The sequence below is a fragment of the Scyliorhinus canicula genome, chromosome 31 (assembly GCF_902713615.1).
Source record: "Scyliorhinus canicula chromosome 31, sScyCan1.1, whole genome shotgun sequence".
Taxonomy (NCBI): Eukaryota; Metazoa; Chordata; class Chondrichthyes; order Carcharhiniformes; family Scyliorhinidae; genus Scyliorhinus; species Scyliorhinus canicula.
In genome coordinates this window covers 11,655,578-11,683,278 of record NC_052176.1, presented here as the reverse complement: position 1 = coordinate 11,683,278, position 27,701 = coordinate 11,655,578, and the positions used below count along the sequence as shown (strand labels likewise).

Genomic DNA, 27,701 nt, shown 5'->3' with positions numbered 1-27,701 from the left:
AGAGTCTGCACATTTTCCCCGTGTCTCCATGGGTTTCCTCCACATGCTCCCATTTCCTCCCAGAAGTCCCGAAAGACATGCTTGTTATGTGAATTGGACATTCCCCCAATATTTTATTTTGGACTTGTCTCAGTACAAATTTAGGATTAATTATGTATTTTTCAATCAGCTCTACTATCTGACTTTTTACATGTGCCTAAGGTTCACAACTTGTGAGATTAAAGTGCTTCTGATACATTTTAGCCCAACAAAGTTTCAAAAAAGTGCAAATGGATACTTCCACGTTGATTGCTCAATCTATAGCCTAATTAATACTTTCCTGATTAATTTACAGATGAAAAGCTGTTATCAAAACAAGTTGATTCGACGTTCCATGATAGGGCAGCAAGGTAGCACAAGTGGATAGCACTGTGGCTTCACAGCGCCAGGGTCCCAGGTTGGATTACCCACTGGGACACTGTCTGTGTGGAGTCTGCACGTTCTCCCCGTGTTTGCGTGGGTTTCCTCCGGGTGCTCCGCTTTCCTCCCACAGTCCAAAGTCATGAAGGTCAGGTGGATTGGCCATGATAAATTGCCCTTAGTGAGCAAAAAAGGTTAGGTGGGGTTATTGGGTTACAGGGATAGGGTGGAAGTGTGGGCTTAAGTGGGTTGGTGAAGACTCGATGGGCCAAATGGCCTCTTTCTGCACTGTCTGCAAAAAGTTCATGGACTAGGGGTGAATTGTGGAAAGTTATCCCACCTGCCCTCTTGTGTGTCACTGTTGGATAGGACATGTTTATCTGGGACTTGAGCTCAATGTAAGTGTGGCTGCTTCTGTTCCCTGTGACGGTGGAGCTGATGTTGTGTCTGTGTCTCTGCAATGTTGGATTAATATTGTACTTACTGTCAGTTAGAAGGAGACGGCTGCACATTCATGTTGCTGAGGTATCATCATCTTGGAACTCATCTCTTCATCTGATGAACGTTGGGAAGAAAAAAAATTCTTGTAAATCAGGGTCAGATGAGGCCAATGATAAATTAAACAATTCTTTCAACTGATAATTAGTAAAAATAGAAAATACTGTCCAAATCCTGCCCCAGAATCAGACAATAAGCCAGGCCCAGAAAGAGCTCTCCCTTCCCCCCGCTCACTCCAAGTCCCGGAACAAGATGGGGCTCCCGCTGCGCCTCTTGCAAACAGCCCCCGATTCTCCCTGAACTCCCCCCGAGTCAGTAATGATCTCTGAGCCTCTTTGCTCACACTCCCAAATGGATGGGCTGCTGCAATGAGAACGCTGTTTCCTCGCTGACCTGGGCCCTGACATTTCACTCAGTTTGAACAAAGCGTCTCCACACTGAGCAAATGGAGTGTGTGTGAGGGCGGGGCTGCGCATGCGCGCGTAATCTCAGTGACGACAGGCAGGGGGCGGGGCTACCCCGGGCATGCGCAGATCTGCGCAGCAATTCCGCATTGAGAATCAATGGGAATATTCCCCATTTCACTGTCATCACATTTGGAGCAAAACCTCCGATAGAGCCCGTGTTGGGGGGACAGTGTGTGTGTGGGTGCAAGTGGCCCTGCGCCCCAGGGCTCAACCAATCACCTTTGTAGCTGTGTGTTTGTCCCAATGAGATATTCAATTTGCAGCCATTGCCTGCAGCTTGTTTGTTATTACACTGCCATTCAGCCCCTCAAACTCATACTTTCTGCAAACTAACAATTCACCGACTGACTTCATTTTCCATAGAACTCGAGAATTACTGCAGGGCAGAAGGAGTTGGGTTACGGGTTTATACGTGGGGTTGAGTAGGGTGATCATTGTTCGGCACAACATCGAGGGCCGAAGGGCTTGTTCTGTGGTGTACTGTTCTCTGTTCTATGCTTGGCCTGTGGGAGGAAGTCTGAGCACCCGGGGGAACCCACACACGGGGAGAATGTCTTTGATTATGCATCTTCCACTGATTTTACACATTTCTCTGGTGAACACACTCCCCTCATTTATTATTGTCCCTGGTTTACACTCCCCACTAGTTTACACGTTCTCCTGGTTTACACGTTCCCTCTTTGAGTCCATCTTTATTTTTTAAATTTGCTGTTCGGATCAGAATGGTCAGAATCTGTGTGTCACTGTGAAAATCTCCACTCTCAGAGGGGGTGGGACTATTCTTTAACTGTCTGTCCCTGCTTGTTGAGTTTGGGGTTCAGTGTTACCGGCAGTGCAGGAGGATGACATCAATCAGGAAAATCTCCACTGTTGGAGAGGAGATCAATTGTATTTCCACATTCAAGTAAAGCGTGTCATCAATGAGTTTAGATTTAAAAATATGACTTGCTGCTGCCGGGTATTTAGGGAAACAGAAGATAGGGAGCAGAAAACTCAGTTGATCAGTAAGTGAGATGAAAATCTACAATTAAGGCACCGATTTGGAAACAAATGTTGAGAAGAGGGAGAATTCTGCCCTGGGAAATGTAATTTCCAAACCTTGTGTGTGGATGTGAATATTGTGGAAGAGAGAGTGAAAGGGGCGGGCCAAACAGGAGAAACCAACTGTGTTTGTGTGTCCGCTCTGATCAGCAGATCTCCCAATTCCTCTGGGACAAAATGGAAATATTGTTCATTCAATCAATCCCCCTGATCCCCTCCTACTTTCCCAAGTTGGATTTCAGGGCGGTTTAGATGCTGCTTTCCAGATTTCTGCGGAAAGGTTGGGAAAATGAGAGCGATCGGGTGAGAGAGGGCGAACAGTGCATCAGTAAAACGGGTTTAAATCCGAAATGGAGCCTTCAAATCGCGGGAAACCTTTCCTACAGCAAACATTAGAGTGTGAGAGACAGGAAGGATTTATCCTGGGACACTGTGGAGCTGGAATTTGAGTGGAATTGGAGAGTTTATGACCAGAGAAAAACACAGACGCAGCAGCAGCAGCCTGGAGCTGAGAGCAGGTTGTCTCCGCCCCGTCCGCTCGCTGCCTTTAAGTTGCTCAGTGCCGCCACCAGAGGCTTCATTTCTCAGCCACTTCACATTGACGGAGAGAATTTGTGCCGAGTCCCGGACATGAGCGAAAGTGCAGCCGCCGAAACGGCTCCTCCAGTCGCCGCCCCAGTCAAGGCTGTCAAGAAGCAGAAGAAGGTGGTTCCCCGGAAGAAACCAGAAGGTCCCGGGCTGGCCGAGCTGATCCACAAGATTGTGGCGGATAGCGGCGATCGCAAGGGGGTTTCCTTCCAGGCCATAAAGAAGCAGCTGTGGAGCAAAGGGGTCGATGTGGATAAACGGGGGTCCCAGATTAAGCAAAGTGTCAAGAGGAGTGTGGACAACGGCAGCTTGGCTCAGGTCAAGGGCACGGGCGCCTCCGGCTCCTTCAAGATCGTTAAGAAGACAGCCGGGGGGAAAGTGATAAAGACCGGAGCAGGCAAGAAACCTTTAGTGAAGAAAGCAGCAGCCAAGAAATCTCCCAAGAAAGCAGCACCCAAGAAACCCGCAGCCAAGAAAACTCTCAAGAAACCCGCAACCAAGAAATCTCCCAGGAAAGCAGCAGCCAAGAAACCCGCAGCCAAGAAATCTCCCAAGAAACCCGCAGCCAAGAAGGCGGCAGCTCCCAAAAAGAGCGCGAAGAAAGCAGCCCCGAAGAAAAGTTCTCCTGTGAAAAAGATCAAGGGCGGAAAAAAGCAGATCCAATCGAGGGTCAAGCCCAAAGTGAAATCAGCAAAGGCTAAGAAACCAGCAAAGAAGTGAAAGAACGCGAGCAAATTGTAAACCTCTGAACCCAAAGGCTCTTCTCAGAGCCACCCACATCTCTCCGGAAAGAGCTGATCCCCCGACCAATGAATCCCTGTCCCGGTGCTGGGAGCAGATTTCAGATAGAAATGTCAATCCAGTATTGCCGCTCACTCGCTGACATGCTCTGCACCGGGCTTCTCCCCCCACTCTGCACTAAAACACAGGGAAGTTGCTGCTTCTTCCTAACCGGGATGTGTCCGGGGAACAGTGACACATTCATGGGAAGAGTGTGTAAAATAGTTAACATGGCGGAGAAATCCCACCTCAACTCAAACACTTTATATCAGCTGGAAGGGATGTTAGTAAAATTCCCGACCCGAGTTGTGTGGGGATGGAATCGGAGCTGGGGTTGAAATGGGAGCAGATAGTTGGGCTGGTTCTAGAAAGGAGTGGACTGAGGCCGGATTATTACTGACATGCCTGGATTTAATAGATCCGCGTTTCTAACTAGCTGCTTTGTGATGTTGCAGTTTGTACGTGTTCAGCGCGTTCTTTTCACTTCTGTTTGGAATATAAAATGTGGGTTGGAGCAGGCAGGAGGCGGAGCTGGATGGTCAAAGACATTTCACTGCTCTGTCTGTCACTCAGTCTGCTCCCCGCCTCTCTCTCTTTCTCAGTCAGGTCGGGGCGGGCTGTATAATAAAGGAAAGTGCAGCAGCTCGTCTCTCATTCAGCAGCGATTTGACTGAAGAAGCATCATGTCTGGCAGAGGGAAAGGAGGCAAAGGACTGGGCAAAGGCGGAGCAAAGCGGCACCGCAAAGTGCTTCGTGATAACATCCAGGGCATCACCAAACCAGCAATCCGCCGCCTGGCTCGCCGTGGCGGGGTCAAGCGCATCTCGGGTTTGATCTATGAGGAGACTCGCGGGGTGCTGAAGGTTTTCCTGGAGAATGTGATCAGGGACGCCGTCACCTACACTGAACACGCCAAACGCAAGACGGTCACCGCCATGGATGTGGTTTACGCTCTCAAACGCCAGGGCCGCACTCTCTATGGATTCGGCGGCTGAGAAACTCCATTTGACTATTTTAACAAAACCCAAAGGCTCTTTTCAGAGCCGCCCAAACCCTCACATTGAGAGCACTGACCTCAGAATTGCAGCAGAATAACCCATGGAGCTGGTTTAGCGAGTCAGACCCTGGAAACCTCGATTTCCTGTTAAGACGGGTGGCGTTATAGCAGGAAATCCTTTCCTATCATTCATTTGTTTTCTCATTAGAAGGCCACATAGATTTGCTGTACAGTCTGAAACAACCTTTCTCCGCAGTCAGCCCTGTAACCGCACATAGTGAACACGGACATTGTAATGACAGCGGGAATTCTGTGCCTGCTCGGTTTTATTCATCTAACCTCGGGTGAGTCGAATCCGGGACAAAAATGGGAGCAGGAATCATTGAGATGTTTTTGATATTCACAATTCGAGATTGATTTTTTTTCGATGGTCTCAAATATCCGTTCCCTGTCCCTGTGAAATTGGCGGGCTTTTTGAAATTGATGGTTTGTCAGTTGCAGGTCCACCAATCAGGGCCCTGATATCCTTGCCGCCCATCGCTCTTTTCAAACTTGTCCACGGGATCGGGCTGCATCCAATGAGGAGAAGAGGGCGGTCACTATAATGCCTTAAATAGGCAGTGAGAGAGCGGCGCCAGCATTCTCAGCCTCTGCCTTTCACCCAGTTTCACATCATGGCCAGGACCAAGCAGACAGCGCGCAAATCGACTGGAGGCAAAGCTCCTCGCAAACAGCTGGCTACCAAAGCGGCCCGCAAGAGCGCTCCAGCCACGGGCGGAGTGAAGAAGCCTCATCGCTACAGACCCGGCACTGTGGCTCTGAGGGAGATCCGCCGCTACCAGAAATCCACCGAGCTGCTGATCCGCAAACTGCCCTTCCAGCGCCTGGTGCGAGAGATCGCTCAGGACTTCAAGACAGACCTGCGCTTCCAGAGCTCCGCCGTCATGGCCCTGCAGGAGGCCAGCGAGGCTTACCTGGTGGGGCTCTTTGAGGACACCAACCTGTGCGCCATCCACGCCAAGCGAGTCACCATCATGCCCAAAGACATCCAGCTGGCCCGCCGCATCCGCGGGGAACGCGCCTAAAACCCGGCTTCACCAATAATAACAACAACAAAGGCTCTTTTAAGAGCCACCAAGTCTTTCAGGAAAAGAGCTTCCGGTTACATTACGGTTACATTTACATTCACATTATAATGAAGTTTCTCGTCTCCAGGGAAATTCATCGTTTATATAATATGCTGTTGTCAATTTTGCCGCTCAGTATGTAATATCAAAGCATTTTTATTGGAGCTACAATAATTTCAGTTTCCCAAGATTTCTTGCCCCAATAAACTGCTTCCATAAAAACCTTCCTGCACATCGTGAGCCAGGGTTTGATGTTAATTCGAGGCTCCGAGTATGAAGTGCGTCACACAGTAACCCAATTTCAGTTCAGAGACTTTTATTCCCAACAAACACCGTCAATTCACATGTGTCATAAATACTGAACACGTAAATAATGTCGCGCACAGAATGCGCTGCGGATTGATGTCATTAAAGCGTGAAACATTTGCACATTAAGCAACAGAGCAGAATCTCTGACGGTCAGATAATGGTTCGGCCTTTTTCAGATAAAGTGAGCGGCTCTGAAAAGAGCCTTTGGGTTATTAGATTAAAGAATGGTCGCTTCACTTCTTGCCGGAGCTGGCACTGCTTTTCTTGGGCAGCAGCACGGCCTGGATATTAGGCAGCACCCCACCCTGAGCGATGGTCACCCCTCCCAGCAGCTTGTTGAGCTCCTCGTCGTTGCGGACGGCCAGCTGCAGGTGTCTGGGGATGATGCGGGTCTTCTTGTTGTCCCGGGCCGCGTTGCCGGCCAGCTCGAGGATTTCAGCGGTCAGATACTCGAGCACAGCAGCCAGATAGACCGGGGCTCCGGCACCCACACGCTGGGCATAGTTACCCTTTCTCAGGTGCCTGTGAACACGGCCCACCGGGAACTGCAGTCCAGCCCGGGAGGAGCGAGACTTGGCCTTGGCCCGAGCTTTACCGCCGGTCTTTCCTCTTCCAGACATTGTCACAATCTCACAAACACTTTCACACAGAATGAGGAAAACCGCCCACATTCACTTCTCTTATAGCTTCAGGAGGAATGGCGGTGCACACATTGCTGATTGGTTATCTCAACAACATTGTGGAGCCGGCTACAAAGTGACCAATCAGATATCTGTTTGAAGCACCAATCAGGAGAACCCACGGTGCTGAGGGCGGAAAGTTTGGGCGCCAAATGTTCAGATTCCAACCGAATATTTATTTCAACGCTTAAATGGGCGCGAAAAGATATAACAGATAAAATTGAATCGGGACCGTAAAAAATAAATCATTGAGTTTTCAGTATAGGATTGTTGGATTCTCTCTCTTCACCGAGTCTACAGATTCCCTTTATCTGTCAGTTTCGGATTTCGGTTTCTCTCTGTAACTGACAACAACCCCAAAATAAATTAAAGCAAAATAATGCGGATGCTGTAAATGTGAATTGAAGAGAAAATGCTGGATAAACTCAGCATGTCTGGGAGCATCTGTGGAGAGAAACATTTCGGATCTGTAGCAGGTGGATTTAGATCCGAAACTGTCTCCACAGATTTTTATAATCTGGTGTCCAATCGTCTTTAATCTGGCTGCTGGTTAAAACGGTCTCAGTTGCCGGCAGAATGTCTAATTTACAGCCAACTGCAAACATAATAACATTTATTCACATTGTAGACTGCAGCCGCTTCCTCAGTGTTAAAAGAGTGAGCAGTTTGGTGCTCGTGCCAGTATTGAAATTGTGTTTTTCCTCATTAACTATTAACTGAACGATTATTTACAGTAAACCTGTACATAAATCTGGCAGCACGGTAGCATTGCGGTCAGCACAATTGCTTGCCAGCTCAAAAGTCCCAGGTACGATTCCGGCTTGGGTCACTGTCTGTGCGGAGTAAATTGATTTTCTGTGTGGCTTTTGTGTGTTTGCATGTTTATTGTTGGTGTGTTCTTTGTTGTTTTTTCGATGCAGCTTCGGCAGACAGTCTACAAGGTTGAAAAAAGGCAGTACACAGCCACCTTAAAGACAGCAATTAGGAAGGTACAAAATTGTTTTTGATAATGCTCACGTTTAAACGACAAATATACCAAAACCAATATTAGTCTGCATGTGAAATATACTTATCCAAATCTGTTCATCACTGGGCCACTATGTCAGTATCCAAGTCATTCTGCATCTGTCATTCACCGCAAGTGAATTGTTCTGGGATTTGTTTCGCATCACCATTCTCTGCTTCAGAATGTGAGTTTTGGACCAATCTATAATCCCGTACTTTCCTGTCTGTATCTGTCATTTGCTGGAATATCGGTATGGGTATGATTCTTTGTGTGACTGTCTCTGATAGCAATGCAACCATGGGACTCATCCTGCAAATTCTTGCTCCCTCAGATGTACTTGAGTGAAATTTATCACATAACTGTCAATATCATTTTTTTTTCTTTTTGTGAATATGTAATTGATTCTTTACCTGACAGTCTGAAATTGTTTGAGAGTATCGGATTCACTGTTAATAGTAAAGCTAACTTTTTGATGTTAACGTGCTTAATTCTGTGTTTAAATTAAAGTTTGTTTTATTATATTGGTCAGTGTCATCACTCTTGGGGTGAAGTTTCCTTTCCTCACAGTTTTACAAATTGAAAAAAATGTTTGCAGTTTCTCATCCGGTGTCCTAACAAAAGTTGGGGTGTGGTCCGATACACTAACAACAGCGAGGATGCCACGGAAAGTGAGTGTGAGTTTGACATTTCATCAGCAGTCTTCATTCTTTGCCAAATATCTCTGTGCCAGATTTATCCTGTATGTATCAGTCTCCGATATGGGATATAAAGACTGTTTTCCTTCAAGATCTGTCACAGATGGTACTGTAGGAATGTAGGATTTTCACATCAACGTCCTCTCTGATACCTATATCTTTTGAGAAAGTTCATTTTAGTAACTTCTGACTACAATTATAATAGGCCAAAGTTTCTATAAGTCAACCAAGTCTTGCGTATGTTACTGTCTATTTTACTGTCTCCCAGAGTTTCTGATACATAGATTCTGGGTTTGTCCTGCAACCTTAAGTTTCTAGAAAAGGTAGATATTCATCTCTATCTCTTTAGATAGATGAATGGAAGCACATTTATATTCATAAAGCTGTCAATATGTGATATATCTGTATAGCTTTGTACTGAGGATGTGCATCGCTGCCATGTGAGTATTGTTTTCACTCTGTATGTTGCAGTGAATTGTAACATTGTGTTGTATCGTGCATCTATCACCGTTTTCAGTGTTGCTCTGTGTTAGGATGTTCACCTCAATCTCTCATAGCTCAGTAGCTTATTTTGTTTTATCAACTCAGTTCAGTTTCTGACAAAAATTAAAGTAAACTATTCCATCTTTTAAAATTCCTGGTTCATTCAGATTTACTTTTCTCTACTCCTATCCATTCTGATGTGAGAAAAGTGAATAATTGTGCGCTTTTCTGTCACAAATATATGAATAAATGGTCAGTGTCTGTTGGTTTCTGAAAAGTAATTGCCATGTTTTAAATTAATTGCAAGTGTGTTTTTATAAACAGATGTGGGTTTTGATCTGCACCTCCCATTTTCAGGTATGCGATGTCAGCTTCATGTCTATTCTATGCATTTGAGCTGAGCAAGGGGAATTGATAGAATTCTTACAGTACAGAAGGAAGCCATTCAGCCCATCGAGTCTGCACTGACCCTTGGAAACACTACCCTACCAAGTAATGCTCACCCTCGCGATCTTAGCAAACCCACCAAAGCTGCACACCTTAATATCAGATTCTTTGGAAAATTTGGACATTATTGTGCAAGTCACTTTCTAATCTGTGATGATAGATTTTCATCTCGAATTTAGTTTCTGCTGGATTTTATTTTGTGTGCCTTTTTATGGTGACTGTATTTTATTATATTCCTGTCATTTCTGGCTGTAGTGAATGATAGTTTTGGATTTGCCAATTTCTGATGTGTGAATTTGGGTTTACCTGTAATTTCCAATGTGGAAGGAAACACCTTACACATTGTCTGTAATTTTCAAGTGAATGGGATCAGTGCAAACCCATTACAGTCTCATATGGGTTTGTTTTGCTCATTTTATATGTAGCTGACAGTTTCCAGGTTCTGAATCAGTATTTTCATCTGTACCTTTCAGTTATAGCTGCGTAATTGGCTTTTTTCTCTCCACAAGTTAGTTCTGCTATGGATGAAATATTGTTTTTCTCCTGTACCTTTTAAATTCGGGAAGTGAATGTGGGTTCAGTCTGTATCTGCATCAGGGGCTGGTTTAGCACACTGGGCTAAATCGCTGGCTTTTAAAGCAGACTAAGGCAGGCCAGCAGCACGGTTCACTTCCCGGACCAGCCTCCCCGAACAGGGGCCGGAATGGGGCGACTAGGGGCTTTTCACAGTAACTTCATTGAAGCCTACTTGTGAAAATGCGTGATTTTCATCTATCTGCCATTTTCCTTTATGCAACAGTGTGATTTACTCTCCCCTTCTCTGTTCCCAATGTGAGAACATTGGTCCTATGCTGTATCAGTTACTGCAACACAATGGAGATTTAATTCATACCTGTTCTTTATTCTGCTAATTAGATGTGGATTTTACTCTTAATCTTCCAGGCATGGAATGTGGATGTTGTGATCGCTCAGTATCTACATATGATTTGTGAATGTTTTTTGTTTTTTACCCTGTCTGTGCCTGACCTGTGAAATTCACTTTTACAATGAAGCAAACTGATATTGGGAAGAAGCTGTGGGTTTGAAGTTTTTGTGCATATGAATTATAGGTTGGCATGTTCTTGGTCCCTTGCACTCTGGGTGTAGCTTTGGCAGACAGGCAATAAGCTGAAAGAACGCAATCCACAGCCACCTTAAACACAGCAATTAGGAAGGGAGAAAATTGCTGTGTTTTTGACAATGCTCATGTTTAAGCAACAAATATACCAAGTGGTAACTGGTCTGTATGTGAAATGTGGTTACTTGGTAATTGTCACCACTGGGTCAGTATGTGAGTCTGTATGTAAACCTGTAACTGTCCATCTCTGAAAGTTCAGGGATTTGTTCAGTATTCATCATTCTCTGCTTCAGTGTGTGACTTTTAGAACATAGAACATACAGTGCAGAAGGAGGCCCTTCGGCCCATCAAGTCAGCACCGACCCACTTTAAGCCTTCACTTCCACCCTATCCCCATAACCCCGTTTGGACTAGTCCATCATCCACTAATTACCTGTCTGTATCTGCCATTTGCTGGAATATGGCCGTAGACATCATTCTTTATGAGACTGTGTCTGATAGGAAGACAACCATTGAATTTGTGTTGCAAATTCTAGTTCCTTCAGATGTTTTGAGTGAAATTTCTCACGTATCTGTCTGGCGCTATCATTTTTTTACATTTTGTGATTATGGAATTGATTCTCTATCTGACAATCTGATGATATGTCTGAGTTTAGGATTCACTCTGCATCAGTCAGTCTCTGAACTGAATGTGTGAGAGATCAATTGTGGTTTGTCAATCTCTGTTTGGTGTGTGTGAGTGTTGTTATCAATCTGTACCTCCCAGTCTCTGCACTGCTCTGTGAGTGTGTTTCTATTCTCTGTCAGCCAGAGGTATTGTGTGTGACTGTGGGATACATTCAGTGATCTTCAATCCCTGGCAGTTTGAGAGTGTGGACACAGAGACAATCTGTGTCTCTCATACATTACAGTTTAATTATTTTACTACCATTCACTGGAACTGTGTTTAATGGGCTTAATTCTAGATTTGAAAGTCTGTGGTTTTGGATGTGTGTGTGGAATATATTCTGTATCTGTTCATGCCGGTCAGTGTCAGCTATTTTCTCCATCTGCCTTTTCTTGTCGCAGAATCATAGAATCCCTCCAGTGCAGGCGTAGGCCATTCAGCCCATCGAGCCAGCACTGACCCTTGGAAAGAGTAACCTACCTGGGCCCAAGCCTCCACCCTATCCCCATAACCCAGTAACTACCTAACTTTTTTAGACACTGAGGGACAATTTATCCTGACCTATCCACCTAACCTGCACATCTTTGCACTGTGAGAGGAAACCCACAGGGATAAAGTGCAAACACCAGTCACCCAAAGCCGGAATTGAACCTCGGTCCCTGGAGCTGTGATGCAGCAGTTCAAACCACTGGGCCACCCCCTAATCTGGAATGTGAGACTAAATTTACTTCTGTATCTGTCAGGCTAGTGCACTTCATCTGAAGGAAGTTTGAATTTTTGGCTGTCTATCCAGGGTGCTGTATGGAGGCATGAGGTGAATTGTGTACCTATGGAAACTGAATGTGAATTTGAGATAAATTATGTGGTCTAGTTTCTGAATTACATATGAATATGCAGCTCATTGATGTCAGTGTTGGAAGTGAGTCTAAAGTTTCCATTAGTATTGCAATCGTCATTCTCTGCCTTAGTAACTGTGGTGCTGAACCATTCTGTACACACCAGTCTCTGGTACTGTACACAGATACTGTTTTCCTTCTGGATCTGTCACTGGTGGTATTGTGTGTAAATGCAGGATTTACTCTGGAATTACTCTGTCATTCTCTGATATTGTGTGCGAGGGATTTCTTCGGTTTCTGTATTACTCTGGTGAAGTGAGAACATGTGTGTATCTTTCTCTGCTGGATTCAGTTTCCTCCAAGGTGCAACAATGTTGTCTTCACTCTGCCTTTGTCAGTCTCTTGTCCTGTGTCCCTGGTGTTGTGTGCAACTGTGGAATTCTGCTGCACTGCCACATAACGAATATCTGAGACAATGTGTTGAAGTTAATCTACTTAATTTTTAACCAATGTGATACCGTGCAATTTAATCTACGGATGTGTTGCTTTCGCCCCGAGATTGATGTGTCCAGCTCACAGGTGTACGAGGTTGGAGAGGAATGAATACAACCTCCCTCTTAACTGCTCTGTTTGACTAATTTACTGAAAGGTTGCCTGGCAACATTTGTATCTGTGTATGTCTCTAATTGTATTTTTGTTGGACTGTAGACCTAATGATCTGGCAGTATCTGTGTGCTGTATGAGTGACACTGTACCTATTGTGTGCTGGAACCAGCTCGCTGAACCTCTCCTTCTGTCGACGTATCATCTGTTTCCATCATTGTTTTCCGTGCATAAAGAAAACGTAACTCCGATATCGGAAGAATAGGTGAGCTGGAAGATAGAAATGGAATCAATGCATTTTTTCCCAATAATTATTGTAATGAACAATCATAAAAGCGAAACCAGTGGCACATCTAGTGGCTTTTCACAGTAACTTAATTGAAGCCCACTTGTGACAATAAGTGATTATTATATTACATCAGTGTGTGAGCCCACCACAATACTGCAGCAATCTGTTCCTGCTGATCTGGTGTTTGGAGCGATGTTACAACAATTTTCAGACATTTACGCAGAGTCCATCCCGCGCACTGTTTCTTGAGCTGGACAATGCGATGGAGCAGTAACTCTGGGAGGGACAGATTTCTCTTGGCAATTCACTTTGAACTTACTGTGCAACAGCAAACAAGCAGAAACTGTTTAAAATAGAACTTTGTCACTTCTCAGCTGGCGCCTGGTTGAGGGAGAGAAAGCAGCAATGATCCTCAGCAGCGAGAGCTTTTGCCCCTGTCCACACAGTGGGTGAGAATTGCTTCTCCTTCCCTCCCACTAACTCCAGTTCCGGGAGCAGCTCCTGCTCCAGGGGGCAGATCCCAAACAGCGGCTGCCTCCGCCTGATTGTCCGGCCCGGCGCTCAATGCCATTCTCTGAGGCAATGGGCAGCCGCCATTCTAAAGCCATGCGCTGCTGTGAACAGATGCTGTTTGTTCACTTCCCTGTGGGGCAGTGATGTCTCCGACCGCTGCTGAATGAAAGCCCATTCCGCTCACTGGCTCAATGGAGCTGAGAGACAGTGTGGGGGAGGGACTGCACCTGCACACTCAGCCTCAGGCCGACAGGCAGGGGCGGGGCTACCCCGAGCATGCGCAGATCCCCACAGCAATCCAGCATTGAGAATCAATGGGAATATTCCCCATTTCACTGTCATCACATTTGGAGCAAAACCTCCGATAGAGCCCGTGTTGGGGGGACTGTGTGTGTGTGGGTGCAAGTGGCCCTGCGCCCCAGGGCTCACCCAATCACCTTTGTAGCTGTGTGTTTGTCCCAATGAAATATTCAATTTGCAGCCATTGCCTGCAGCTTGTTTGTTATTACACTGCCATTCAGCACCTCAAACTCTCACTTTCTGCAAACTAACATTTCACTGATTCACTTCATTTTCACCCCTTTACAATTTGAAAGTGAATTCGATTTGGACACACTCTCCTGGCACGCACACTGCCCTGCTTCGCGCACTCTCCTGGTCCGCGCACTCTCCTGCTTCGCGCACTCTCCTGCTTCGCGCACTTCCCTGGTTTACACATTCCTCTGATATACCAAGTTTTACACTCTCCCTGGATTTATGCACACCGCTAGTTACATCCCTGGGTATCACACACCCCAGGTGTACCCACTCCTCTGTTCTCCCAGGATTTACACTCTCTCCTGGTTTTATACACGCTGCACATTTACACCCACCTGGGTACCACACTCTCCAAGTTTACACACTTGATAATTGTGCACACTCGACTGGCTTTACCCACCCCCTGGTTTTACACACACTCCTGCTTTGCACACACACTAATTTTACATACTCTTAAACATTCCACTGATTTTCACACACTCATATTGACCAATTCCCTGCTTTTACACAATCCATACTGAAACACACTTTACCTTTGGTTTTCACCCACCCCTGGCTTTACACCCTCCAGTTTTATAGACATCTGCATTGCACAATCACTGGGTTTGCACACTCCAATGCTTTACACACTCCACTGTTTTACACACACCCCCAGGTTGCACAATCACCTGTTTTTATACACTCCCCTCATTAACACACTTACACACCTGATTTTACACGCAGCAGTGGTTGTACACTTCCCTGGCTTTGCACATTCCCAGTTTACATAATTCCATTATATTATGATAGATTTGATTTAATTGTTCCCTTGTTCGAATATGAAGCACATCTGACTCAATATCTCAATACCAAATATATCAAGGCTTCTCATCGTGTTGGTGTGGGACATATTGTACGGGTAAAAAAACATTAAAATCTTCCTTATTGCGCTCTCATAGTCAACACAATCTCTGAACAAATCTAATACTCTTGTGAAAGAACTCAGCTTCTCCAGTCTCCACTTGAATAGTTGACACCCAGTTCTGAGCAGCTTGCAGCACTTTCTCTGTAATGGGCACCATGACAAATTGTCAAAGCTGGATTTTAAAATTCTTATTCAGTTCCTGCACGTTTACCAATTGCAATTCTTACAATGTGTGTCATTGCTTTCAGTCTCTTCTTGTACCATGAGACCTGGCCGTGTCCTTATGTCTGAAGCTGCCTTTCCCATTCTGCTTAAGTTATGAATGTTCGTATTTGTAACATATGGGCTGCATCAATGACATAAGCATGAACTTCATCAAGCACCGAGACTGTCTATGGCACAGTGATGGAGATGGATTTTGCTGGTAATAGTATAATAGAATTATGTAAACTGGGAATGTGTAAAGCCAGGGACATGTGTACAACCAATGGAGCGTGTAAAGCCACGGGTGTAAGTGTGTTAACAAGAGAAGTGTGAAAAAGCAAATGATTGTGCAACCTGGGCGTGTGTGAACCAGGAGTGTGCAAAAGCAATGAAGTGTGTAAAGCCGGGCAATGTATAAACCCCAATGATTGTGTGATTCTTTAGAATTGGAGGGTGTAATACCAGGTGTGTAAGTGTGTTTAAGGGAGATTGTGTAAAAGCAGCAATTACATAAAATGGGTGTGTGCATATCGTGGATTGGGTAAAACCAGGGGAGTTTAAATCCAGGAGCGTGTGTAAAATTAGTGGTGAATGTAACCCAGGGAGTGTTTAAAAGCAGGAGAGTGTGGACAACAGGTGAGTGTGAAAAGCGGGGAATGTGTAAACTTGGAGTGTGTGTAAAACGAGGGGAGTGTGTAAAGCCAAGCATAACAGAAAAGTGGGTAAACTTGGGGAGCGTGTTAACTATTGGAAATGTGTAAACCAGGATGGTGTGTGGAACAGGGGAGTGTATTAAGCAGATGAGTGTGTTAACCAGGATAATGTGTAACTTATGGGGCCTCACGGTAGCATGGTGGTTAGCATCAATGCTTCACAGCTCCAGGGTCCCAGGTTCGATTCCCGGCTGGGTCACTGTCTGTGTGGAGTCTGCACGTCCTCCCCGTGTGTGCGTGGGTTTCCTCCGGGTGCTCCGGTTTCCTCCCACAGTCCAAAGATGTGCGGGTTAGGTGGATTGGCCATGCTAAATTGCCCGTAGTGTAAGGTTAATGGGGGGATTGTTGGGTTACGGGTTACGTGGGTTTAAGTGGGGTGATCATTCCTCGGCACAACATCGAGGGCTGAAGGGCCTGTTCTGTGCTGTTCTATGTTCTATGTTATAGGACTGTGTAAAACAAGGAGAGTGTGCAAAACAAGGGGAGTGTGTAAACCTGTGAATGTGTGAAATGAGAGAATTTGTAAAATGAGTTAAGTGTCTAAACACAGGGGGGGCTGTGGTCAGAGGGGGTAGCTCACACGTGGAGGCTCTCCACTACAATCAAAAATACCTTTACGTGCAACAATTGAAATATTTTGGAAAGTTCCGAACTTGGCATAAGGAGGCACTTACCAGAGTACTGGGGAAGAAAAGAAAGAACTATTGTGTGAGCGACTAAAGAATTGTAAGTGAAGACACAGTGCCAGCATCGTGGGCGGCTCCTCCACTGGTGCCGGCAGTTCGGGCTGATCAAAGGAGAACTCCGTCTTTTTGGAGGTGTTTTTTTTCCTCTCTTGTTGTCTCCTCCCGTGGGTCTTTATTTCTCTCTCCCCCTCTCTCTCATGGGATCTCTCTCCCCATGGTCTTGACTTCCTCCGTTTTCTTTGTTGCTTGTCTTGTTGGCTTATTTTTCCATTTCTCGGGGGTTTATTTTTCCTTTTCTCTCTCTGCGGGGCTGGGGTGATTGCCCACTGCATCGTGGGTGGCCTCCCGCGCAGGTACCGGCACTTCGGGCTTGTCAGCCCGTTTGGAGCAGATCTCAGTTTTTTTCATCGGGGATTTTGTTTTCTCAGTTCTCTTCTCCTTTTTGTTTGTTTCTTAGGGGGCTCTCTTCTTTTTTCTTTCTTTTCTTCCATTTTTTCTCTCTCTCCCCCTTTTTTTTCTCTTTTTCTCGCTCTCCTCCCACAGCACCGTGAAACAATCACCCTTTTATCAATAAAAACTTGCCAAACCTACCACTGATCTGTTCCCCAAATGTGAAGAACACGGGAGACAAAAGGAGGAGAAATAAAATGATGGGAAAAGGCCAGGCCAGAAGCTGCACGGGGACCAGACGTGGAAGGGATCTGGAGCGGAGGCAATCGGATTGGGGACCAGCGCACGAGGCAGCGGAGCACAAGCCGGAGCAAAAAAGGCGGAACAGCCAAGTACAAACCCCTCCCTCACTGGGAGGGAACTGGACGGTGGCATCCCTCTCAGAGGCACTGAAAGAGCATCATCAAGAAATTCAAACTGACATACAGGCCGCGATGAAAGAGGCATTTGCTGAAACTCTGCTGCAAATACAGATAGCTCTGAGCAGGGCCGAAAAGAAACTGGAGGCTCAGGAAGCCACCATCAAAGGCCTTGAGAGAGCCGCAACCGACCAAACCCACCGATGGTGGCTCTGGAAAAGGAGGTGGAGAGACTGGTCGCAGCGCAGGGTAACCTGAGTGGGAAGGTCAAGGACCAGGAAACTCAGTCCAGGAGGCAGAACCTGTGAATCGTGGGCCAACCAGAAGGAACCGAAGGCAAAGAGCCCACGGACTACATGGCCCAAATACTGGGCAACCTGGTGGGAAGGGTGATCTTCCCAAACCCACCAGAAATAGACAGGGATCACCAGTCGCTGCGACCGAATCCCAAGGCTGGGGAATAACCAAATGCCATCAAAGCCAAAGTACAGCAATACCAGCACTGGGAAAGAATCCTGCTCTGGGCCAGGCAGTCCAGGAACTGCAATTGGGAAGGACACAGACTCTGAATTTATCAGGACATTGGGGCTGACCTGGCCACGTGCAGAGCTGGATTTAACAGGGCGAAGGCAGCGCTGTACGAAAGCGGCGAACACTTAAGAATGTTATATCCAGCGAAGCTCTGGGTCACATACCAGGGCAATGACCATTTTTTATGGCCCTGCCTGAAGCAGATCAGTTTGTTGCAGACTGCGGGCTGGGGCAGCGACAACAGGAGAGGCGGGGGAAGTGTCCCGGCAAAGAGCGGCAACGCAAACCAACAAGGGGGGGGGGGGGGGAGGAACCTCACCCCCTCCACCACCCCCCCCCCCCCCACACACACACACACAACACAACCGACTTGCCGAACTATGAGCCGCCATCTGAGTGACCGCTGGAGATGGAAGATGGTGGCCACATGGAAAGAAATGAAATGAAAATGAAAATCGCTTATTGTCACGATTAGGCTTCAATGAAGTTACTGTGAAAAGACCCCAGTCGCCACATTCCGGCGCCTGTCCGGGGAGGCTGGTACATACGTACAGACAAGGGCAAAAGGCAGAGGACCAAGTGTCGGGCATGATGTGGAAAGAACATACAGAAACCACAGAGATTGGGTGGGAGGACAGCGGGACAGTAACTCCCGGGAGGAGGGTCAGCACACTAGCGGGAGAGCTAACGCCGGGAACATGCAGCAGATAGAGGCCGTGGCTGTCTTCCAACAGGGGGGGGGGGGCAGTGCCTGGCAGGGGGAGTGGGAACAAACAGCAGGGACGGAGAAGTATAGGGGAAAAAGAGCTGGGGGAAGAGGGACAGAGGGGGAGGGGAAGGGGGGGTTATGGGGAAAGGGACAGGAATGGAGCAAAATGGATAATATGGCTACATAGGGCTGCAACCAGGGGCCCGCAACAAAGGAGCACCGCAGAACGGTCTCCAGTACAGTCTCTGGGCGAAGGGAGACCCTGGAGTACAGGGGCCTAACTATGTGGCAGACGCACTGTTGGCAGCCGTGCTGGGTGCCCCCTGGACAAAGGGAAACCCCGGAGTGCAGGGGCGCATCCACCAGGTAAGTATGGTTAATCCCACAGGAGCAGGGGGACAAAAATCCCCACCAGAATAGCCACCCGGAATGTCAGGGACATAACGGCCCAGTGAAAAGATCCAGAGTCTTCATCCACCGAAGAAGCATGAGGGCCGACATAGTTATCCTCCAAGACAGACACCCGAGAGACCAGCACAGGCAGCAGGTAAGGAAGGGCTGGGTGGGACAGACTTACCGTTCCTGCTATGGGATGAGTGGCAGGGGGTAGTGATTCTGTTAAAGAACAGGACGATGTTTAAGGCGACAAAGACGGTAATGGACCCAAGGGGATGGTCCGTCATGGCTGGATGGCGCAGCGGTAGTAATGTCAATGTGTACGCTCCCAACTGGGACAACGCAAAATGGATTGAAAAGACCATGGTGGGAATACCCTACATAGCGACGCACCGATTGATCATGGTGGGGGGTGGGGGGACTTTTACTGTGTACAGGACCCAAGGACAGAGAGGTCAAACCCCAGAATGGGGAACATCTTGGAAGATGGAAAAGGAACCCGGTCACTTCATGGGGCAGATGGGGACAGTGGACCCATGGAGGATCATCCGCCCAGGGCAGAGGAGTTCTCCTTCTTCTCCCCAGTCCACTAATATACTCGAGGATTGACTTCTTTGTGGTCGAAAAATGGGTGCTCCCAGGGCTGGTCAAGGCAGAGTACTCCACAAGCGGAATCTCCGACCACGTTCCACATTATATGGACATGAGTTTAGAGACAGGCAGCACCCAACGCCCCACATGGAGGTTGGACACTGCCCTACAAGGACTTCAGCGAGAGGGTATCGCAGGCCATAGCGGAGTAGACAACAAACAAGATGGTGGGGGTTTCATCCTCCACGTTCTGGGAGGCGCTAAAGGCCGTGATTAGAGGGGAAATTGGGCAGAATGGTGGCACAGTGGGTTAGCACTGCAGCCTCACTTGCGCCGAGGTCCCAGGTTCGATCTCGGATCTGGGTCACTGTCAGTGTGGAGTTTGCACATTCTCCCCGTGTTTGCGTGGGTTTCGCCCCCACAACCCAAAGATGTGCAAGCCAGGTGGATTGCCCACGCTAAATTGCCCCTTAATTTGAAAAATAAAATTAAAAATGTGTTGGGTACTCTAAATTCAAAATAGAGGGGAAATGATTGCCTTTAAAGTGCGAAGGGATAGAGAGGAGAGAGAGGCTCGGCAGCAGGTGGCCCCAACAGCAGAGCTCTTAGCGGAAAGGAAAAAGCTACAAATGGACTTTGACCTGCTCTCCACGAGGAAAGCAGTGAACCAACTCCGCCAGGCACGGGGAACCCTACACAAACACGGGGACAAAGCGCACAAATTAGGGACAACAGAGGCACATTAGAAACAGACCCAGACAAGGTTAACAGGACCTTCGAGGACTTTGACTGGGGACTGTACACCTCAGATCCCCCAACAGGGGGCTCGGGGGTGAAACCGTTCCTTGATAGACTAGACATGCCAGTCGTGGGGGAGGACAGTAAATGGGGCCTGGGAGCACCGCTAGAACTGGGAGAGGACATGGAGTATAAGCTCCATGCAGGCGGGGAAGGCAGCCAGATGGGTTCCTGGCGGACTTCTACAAAACATTTGCAACAGCACTGGCCCCACAGCTGCGGGAGATGTTCACAGACTCGCTGGCAAGGGGCAGACTGCCACCTATGCCAGCACAAGCCTCAATCTCGCTAATAGCTAAGAAAGACCCGACTGAATACGATTCATACAGACCCATCTCACTACTGAACGAAGATACAAAAATATTGGCCAAGATCCTGGCCAAAAAGTGGGCAGCACGGTAGCATGCTGGTTAGCATCAATGCTTCACAGCTCCAGGGTCCCAGGTTCGATTCCCGGCTGGGTCACTGTCTGTGTGGAGTCTGCACGTCCTCCCCGTGTGTGCGTGGGTTTCCTCCGGGTGCTCCGGTTTCCTCCCACAGTCCAAAGATGTGCGGGTTAGGTGGATTGGCCAGGCTAAATTGCCCTTAGTGTCCTAAAAAATAAGGTTAATGGGGGTTGTTGGGTTACTGGTATAGGGTGGATACGTGGGCTTGAGTAGGGTGATCATTGCGCGGCACAACATCGAGGGCCGAAGGGCCTGTTCTGTGCTGTACTGTTCTAAAAAAAAGACGAGAAGACTGCGTACCAGAGCTGGTCGCACAGGATCAAATGGGCTTTGTCAAAGGTAGACAGCTAACATTGAACATCAGGCGCCTGCTGAACGTGATCATGACCCCATCCGGGGACAGAGCACCTAAGATAATAGTTTCCCTGGACGCAGAAAAGGCCTTCGACAGAGTCAAGTGGAAGTTCCTTATAGAGGTATAGGAGCGTTTCAGGTTTGGACCAGGGTTCACCTCCTGGGTGAAGCTCCTGTACAACACTCCCATGGTGAGCGTATGGAGAAACAACACCAGCTCCCAGTACTTCCAGCTGCACAAGGGCACCAGGCAGGGATGCCCGCTGTCACTGCTGCTGTTCACTCCAGCGATCGAACAATTACAGGTCGCACTCAAAACAGCAGTGAACTGGAGGGGGCTCCAATGAGGAGGCAGAGAGCATGGAGTCTCGCTCTATGCAGGTGACCTGCTCCTCTACATCTCGGACTCACAAAGCAGCATGGAAGGAATCATCGCATCCTGAAAGAGATTGGTGCCGTCTCTGCCTGCAAACTCATTATGAGCAAAAGTGAGATTTTCCCGGTGAACCGGCAAGGGGGAGGGGCAGCACTGGTGGGACTGCCGCTAAAACAAGCCCAACACAAATTCCACTACCTGGGGATCCTAATCACTCATCACTGGGCAGGGATCCACAAATGGAACCTGACCAGTCTGGCAGAGGAACTCAAAAAGGACCTACAGAGATGGAACACATTCCCACTCACCATGCTGGGGAGAATACCGACGATCAAAATGAACATACTGCCCAGATACCTCTTCCGATTTAGATCCATCCCAATCTATATCCCCAAGGCCTTTTTTAACTCACTGGACAAGTTAAACATGGCGTTTGCATGGGGGGAAAGAATGCTAGGATCACAAAGAAGGTCTGACAGAAACCAAAATCCAGGGGAGTGCTAGCCCTCCCAAACCTTCAATTCTAACCCTGGGCAGCGATAGCGGAAAGAGAAATGGGATGGACAAAGGGGACAGAAGCTGAGTGGATGTGCGCAGAGGAGGCCCCCTCAAGGGGACCTCCCTCCGGGCCCTCGCCACGGCGGCTCTCCCATCCCCGCCCAAGAAACACTCCAGCAGCCCAGTGGTGATAGCCACCCTCCAGACGTGGAACCAACTGCGGCAGCAATTCGGGCTGACCAAAATATCTGACAAAGCCCCATGTGGAATAACCACAGGTTCACACCAGCACTCACCGACGCCACCTTCAAAAGGTGGAGACAGGATGGGGAGGACATTGACAGTCAGGGACCTATACACTGACGGTAGGTGGAGACAGGATGGGGAGGACATTGACAGTCAGGGACCTATACACTGACGGTAGGTGGAGACAGGATGGGGAGGACATTGACAGTCAGGGACCTATACACTGACGGTAGGTGGAGACAGGATGGGGAGGACATTGACAGTCAGGGACCTATACACTGACGGTAGGTGGAGACAGGATGGGGAGGACATTGACAGTCAGGGACCTATACACTGACGGTAGGTGGAGACAGGATGGGGAGGACATTGACAGTCAGGGACCTATACACTGACGGTGGGGGGAGACAGGATGGGGAGGACATTGACAATCAGGGACCTATACACTGACGGTAGGTGGAGACAGGATGGGGAGGACATTGACAATCAGGGACCTATACACTGACGGTAGGTGGAGACAGGATGGGGAGGACACTGACAGTCAGGGACCTATACACTGACGGTAGGTGGAGACAGGATGGGGAGGACATTGACAGTCAGGGACCTATACACTGACGGTAGGTGGAGACAGGATGGGGAGGACACTGACAGTCAGGGACCTATACACTGACGGTAGGTGGAGACAGGATGGGGAGGACATTGACAGTCAGGGACCTTTACACTGACGGTAGGTGGAGACAGGATGGGGAGGACATTGACAGTCAGGGACCTATACACTGACGGTAGGTGGAGACAGGATGGGGAGGACACTGACAGTCAGGGACCTATACACTGATGGTAGGTGGAGACAGGATGGGGAGGACACTGACAGTCAGGGACCTATACACTGATGGTAGGTGGAGACAGGATGGGGAGGACACTGACAGTCAGGGACCTATACACTGACGGTAGGGTCACATCACTGGAAGAACTGATGCAGAGATTCCAACTAGCTAAAGACAACAAACGCAGATACCTGCAGCTTAAAACCTTCCTCTGGAAGGGGACAAGGGCATACCTGCGACCACCATGACAGACACTATTAGAAGAGCTACTGGACGCAGACATCCTAGGCAGAAGGAACTGTAGAGACATGTACGAATAACAGCTAGAGAGAACCGACACCGAACTGGACACGACAAGGAGGAAATGGGAGGCAGGCTTGGGTTAGAAATAGACTAGGGATTCTGGAGCGGAGCACTGCACAGGGTCAACTCTCCCTCCACATGCCCGAGGCTCAACCTGACGCAGCTAAAAGTGGTACATAGGGCCCAGTTGACCAGAACCCGAATGAGCAGATTCTTCCCAGAGGTGGAGGATAGATGTGAACGGTGCCAAGGAGGCCCAGCCAACCATGCCCACATGATCTAGTCTTGCCCCAGACTTGGTGGGTACTGAACAGCCTTCTTCGAGGCAATGTCCAAGCTGGTGGGGATGAGGGTAGAGCCATGCCCGAAAGTGGCGGCCTTCGGGGTATCAGACCAGCCTGATCACTTCATGGGCAGGAGGGCGGATGCCCGTGCCTCCCTGATCGCCCGCCGTAGAATCCTGCTCGGCTGGTGATCAGCAGCACCACCTAAAGCTGCAGACTGGCTTTCGGAATTTCTCCCAATGGAGAAAATCTAATTCACCATCTGTGGGTCAGGGAGAGAGCTTCCACAGAACATGGGAGCCATTCACCCGACTGTTCCGAGACCTGTTTGTGGCCAATACATGAATAAATAGCGAATAGCCAGGGAGAAATAGCCGGGACGAGACAGACAGAGGAAAGCGAGGGAGGACCTGGGGGTTGGGGGGGAGCAAGATGATGTATCAAAACCCAGCAAGAAAGAATGGGGGCAGCAGTGAAGAAGGGGGGGCAGCAAGGGGGAAGATGAAAAATGGGGAGCCAGAAGGGGGAACAGATAAGGAAACAATAACGTGGGGGGGGGGGGCACAGGGGGAGACAACAAAGGCAGCAACCACAGCACGGTGAGGGAACACGAAGAAAAACGGGAAAGGGAACGAGCAATAACCCAGTTAGATGGTCAGTGAAAAGGAAAGAAGAGAGGGGAGGAAAGACCCATCCCGTCCGGGTATATTTCCCAGAGCTTGTGTGGGAGTTGGGTGGGTGGAGGTGTTCAGGGAGAGGGGAGTTGGGTGGGGGGGGTGGGGGGGGTCAGGGAGAGGGGAGCTGGGCGAGGAGGTGTTCAGGGAGAGGAGAGTTGGGTGGGGGTGTCAGGGAGAGGGGAGTTGGGCGCGGGGGTCAGGGAGAGGGGAGCTGGGCGGGGGGGGTCAGGGAGAGGGGAGCTGGGCGGGGGTGGTCAGGGAGAGGGGAGCTGGGCGGGGGTGGTCAGGGAGAGGGGAGCTGGGCGGGGGTGTGGGTCAGGGAGAGGGGAGCTGGGCGGGGGTGTGGGTCAGGGAGAGGGGAGCTGGGCGGGGGAGTCAGGGAGAGGGGAGCTGGGCGGGGGTGGTCAGGGAGAGGGGAGCTGGGCGGGGGTGTGGGTCAGGAAGAGGGGAGCTGGGTGGGGGGAGGGGGTCAGGGAGGGGGGAGGGGGTCAGGGAGAGGGGAGTTGGGTGGGGGGGATCAGGGAGAGGGGTGCTGAGCGGGGGGGGGGGTGAGGGAGAGGGGAGCTGGGCAGTGGGGGGGGTGAGGGAGAGGGGAGCTGGGTGGTGGGGGGGTGAGGGAGAGGGGAGCTGGGCGGTGGGGGGGGGTGAGGGAGAGGGGAGCTGGGTGCTGGGCGGGGGGAGGGGGTCAGGGAGAGGGGAGCTGGTTGGAGGGGGGGTAGGGGTGGGAGCTGGGCGGGGGGGTCAGGGAGAGGGGAGCTGGGCGGGGGGGGGTCAGGGAGAGGGGAGCTGGGTGGGGGGGAGGGGGTCAGGGAGAGGGGAGTTGGGTGGGGGAGATCAGGCAGAGGGGTGCTGAGCGGGGGGGGGGGGGTGAGGGAGAGGGGAGCTGGGTGGTGGGGGGAAATAGGGAGGATTGTTTGCTGAGCAGACGGCGACAGCCTGTTATTAGAGAAACCTGAGAAGAAGCCTTTGTGTTCTGTACAATAAATGAAAACAAACGGCAATGTATCTCATTTCAAAAATGCCGGAAAAGAGATTTTTTAGGAAGAAGTGTGTAAAAATAGAGGGGTGCGCACAACAAGAAAGTGTGTAAACTAGTGGAGCTTCGAAATGATAGGAAGTGGTTCAAGCAGGGCAGTGTGTAAAGCAGGGGAGTGTGTAAAGCAGGGCAGTGTGTAAAGCAGGGCAGTGTGTAAAGCAGGGGAGTGTGTAAAGCAGGGGAGTGTGTAAAGCAGGGGAGTGTGTAAAGCAGGGGAGTGTGTAAAGCAGGGGAGTGTGTAAAGCGGGGCAGTGTGTAAAGCAGGGCAGTGTGTAAAGCAGGGCAGTGTGTAAAGCAGGGCAGTGTGTAAAGCAGGGGAGTGTGTAAAGCAGGGCAGTGTTTAAAGCAGGGCAGTGTTTAAAGCCGGGCAGTGTGTAAAGCAGGGGAGTGTGTAAAGCAGGGGAGTGTGTAAAGCAGGGCAGTGTGTAAAGCAGGGGAGTGTGTAAAGCAGGGGAGTGTGTAATGCAGGACAGTGTGTAAAGCAGGGGAGTGTGTAAAGCAGGGGAGTGTGTAATGCAGGACAGTGTGTAAAGCAGGGGAGTGTGTAATGCAGGGCGGTGTGTAAAGCAGGGCAGTGTGTAAAGCAGGGGAGTGTGTAAAGCAGGGCGGTGTGTAAAGCAGGGCGGTGTGTAATGCAGGGCGGTGTGTAATGCAGGGCGGTGTGTAAAACAGGGCGGTGTGTAAAGCAGGGCGGTGTGTAAAGCAGGACAGTGTGTAAAGCAGGACGGTGTGTAAAGCAGGACGGTGTGTAAAGCAGGACAGTGTGTAAAGCAGGACAGTGTGTAAAGCAGGGCAGTGTGTAAAGCAGGGCAGTGTGTAAAGCAGGGCAGTGTGTAAAGCAGGGCAGTGTGTAAAGCAGAGGAGTGTGTAAAGCAGGGCAATGTGTAAAGCAGGGCAGTGTGTAAAGCAGGGCAGTGTGTAAAGCAGGGCAGTGTGTAAAGCAGGGCAGTGTGTAAAGAGGGGCAGTGTGTAAAGTGGGGCAGTGTGTAAAGCGGGGCAGTGTGTAAAGCGGGGGAGTGTGTTTAGCGGGACAGTGTGTAAAGCGGGACAGTGTGTAAAGCAGGGGCGTGTGTAATGCAGGGCAGTGTGTAAAGCCGGGGAGTGTGTAAAGCGGGGCAGTGTGGGAAGCGGGGCAGTGTGTAATGCAGGACAGTGTGTAAAGCAGGGGGTGTGTAATGCAGGGGGTGTGTAAAGCAGGGCGGTGTGTAAGCAGGGCGGTGTGTAAAGCAGGGCGGTGTGTAAAGCAGGGCGGTGTGTAAAGCAGGGCGGTGTGTAATGCGGGGCGGTGTGTAATGCGGGGCGGTGTGTAAAGCGGGGCGGTGTGTAAAGCGGGGCGGTGTGTAAAGCGGGACGGTGTGTAAAGCGGGACGGTGTGTAAAGCGGGACAGTGTGTAAAGCGGGACAGTGTGTAAAGCGGGGCAGTGTGTAAAGCGGGGCAGTGTGTAAAGCGGGGCAGTGTGTAAAGCGGGGCAGTGTGTAAAGCGGGGCAGTGTGTAAAGCGGGGCAGTGTGTAAAGCGGGGCAGTGTGTAAAGCGGGGCAGTGTGTAAAGAGGGGCAGTGTGTAAAGTGGGGCAGTGTGTAAAGCGGGGCAGTGTGTAAAGCGGGGCAGTGTGTAAAGCGGGGCAGTGTGTTTAGCGGGACAGTGTGTAAAGCGGGACAGTGTGTAAAGCAGGGGAGTGTGTAAAGCAGGGGAGTGTGTAAAGCAGGGGCGTGTGTAATGCCGGGCAGTGTGTAAAGCCGGGGAGTGTGTAAAGCAGGGCAGTGTGGGAAGCGGGGCAGTGTGTAATGCAGGGCAGTGTGTAAAGCGGGGCAGTGTGTAATGCAGGGCAGTGTGTAAAGCAGGGGAGTGTGTAAAGCGGGACAGTGTGTAAAGCGGGACAGTGTGTAAAGCGGGACAGTGTGTAAAGCAGGGGAGTGTGTAAAGCAGGGGAGTGTGTAAAGAGGGGCAATGTGTAAAGCGGGGCAGTGTGTAAAGCGGGGCAGTGTGTAAAGCGGGAAATTGTGTAAAGCAGGAAATTGTGTAAAGCAGGGCAGTGTTTAAACCAGGGGTGTGTGTAAAGCAGGGCAGTGTGTAAAGCAGGGGAGTGTGTAAAGCAGGGGAGTCTGTAAAGCAGGGGAGTGTGTAAAGTAGGGGAGTGTGTAAAGTAGGGGAGTGTGTAAAGCAGGGCAGTGTGTAAAGCAGGGCAGTGTGTAAAACAGGGCGGTGTGTAAAACAGGGCGGTGTGTAAAGCAGGGCAGTG

The 27,701-nt window shown here is 49.4% G+C and overlaps 5 protein-coding genes across 7 annotated transcripts in view; 2 read left to right on the top strand and 3 right to left on the bottom strand.

Annotated features, from left to right (window-relative positions):
- LOC119958898 (late histone H2B.L4-like) overlaps positions 1-27,701 on the bottom strand; it is a 70,127-nt gene that overhangs the window by 15,218 nt on the left and 27,208 nt on the right. The gene's annotated exons all lie outside the window — the stretch shown is intronic.
- Positions 1-27,701, bottom strand: part of LOC119958896 (late histone H2B.L4-like) — a 135,610-nt gene that overhangs the window by 106,382 nt on the left and 1,527 nt on the right. Inside the window, exons 1-2 of one of the 2 annotated variants that reach the window (XM_038787418.1) lie at positions 1,291-1,302; positions 884-954 (exon numbers count right to left, since the gene is read on the bottom strand). The exons of the other annotated variant lie outside the window; for it this stretch is intronic. The gene's annotated coding sequence lies outside the window, so the exon portion shown is untranslated. Of the gene's footprint in view, positions 1-883; positions 955-1,290; positions 1,303-27,701 lie in introns of those variants that run through there. 2 annotated transcript variants of the gene reach the window in all.
- LOC119958873 (histone H1-like) lies at positions 2,997-3,909 on the top strand. The gene has a single exon (XM_038787388.1). It carries the CDS (start codon positions 3,036-3,038, stop codon positions 3,711-3,713), a length of 678 nt encoding a protein of 225 aa, XP_038643316.1. The 5' UTR covers positions 2,997-3,035; the 3' UTR covers positions 3,714-3,909.
- On the top strand, positions 4,416-5,339 carry LOC119958918 (histone H4). Its single transcript, XM_038787443.1, has one exon. The coding sequence runs from the start codon at positions 4,457-4,459 to the stop codon at positions 4,766-4,768; it is 312 nt and encodes a 103-aa protein (XP_038643371.1). The 5' UTR covers positions 4,416-4,456; the 3' UTR covers positions 4,769-5,339.
- LOC119958885 (late histone H2A.L3-like) lies at positions 6,197-13,010 on the bottom strand. Its single transcript, XM_038787399.1, has 2 exons — positions 12,893-13,010; positions 6,197-8,745 (listed from the first exon to the last, which is right to left on the bottom strand). Exon 2 carries the CDS (start codon positions 6,875-6,877, stop codon positions 6,440-6,442), a length of 438 nt encoding a protein of 145 aa, XP_038643327.1. The 5' UTR covers positions 6,878-8,745; positions 12,893-13,010; the 3' UTR covers positions 6,197-6,439.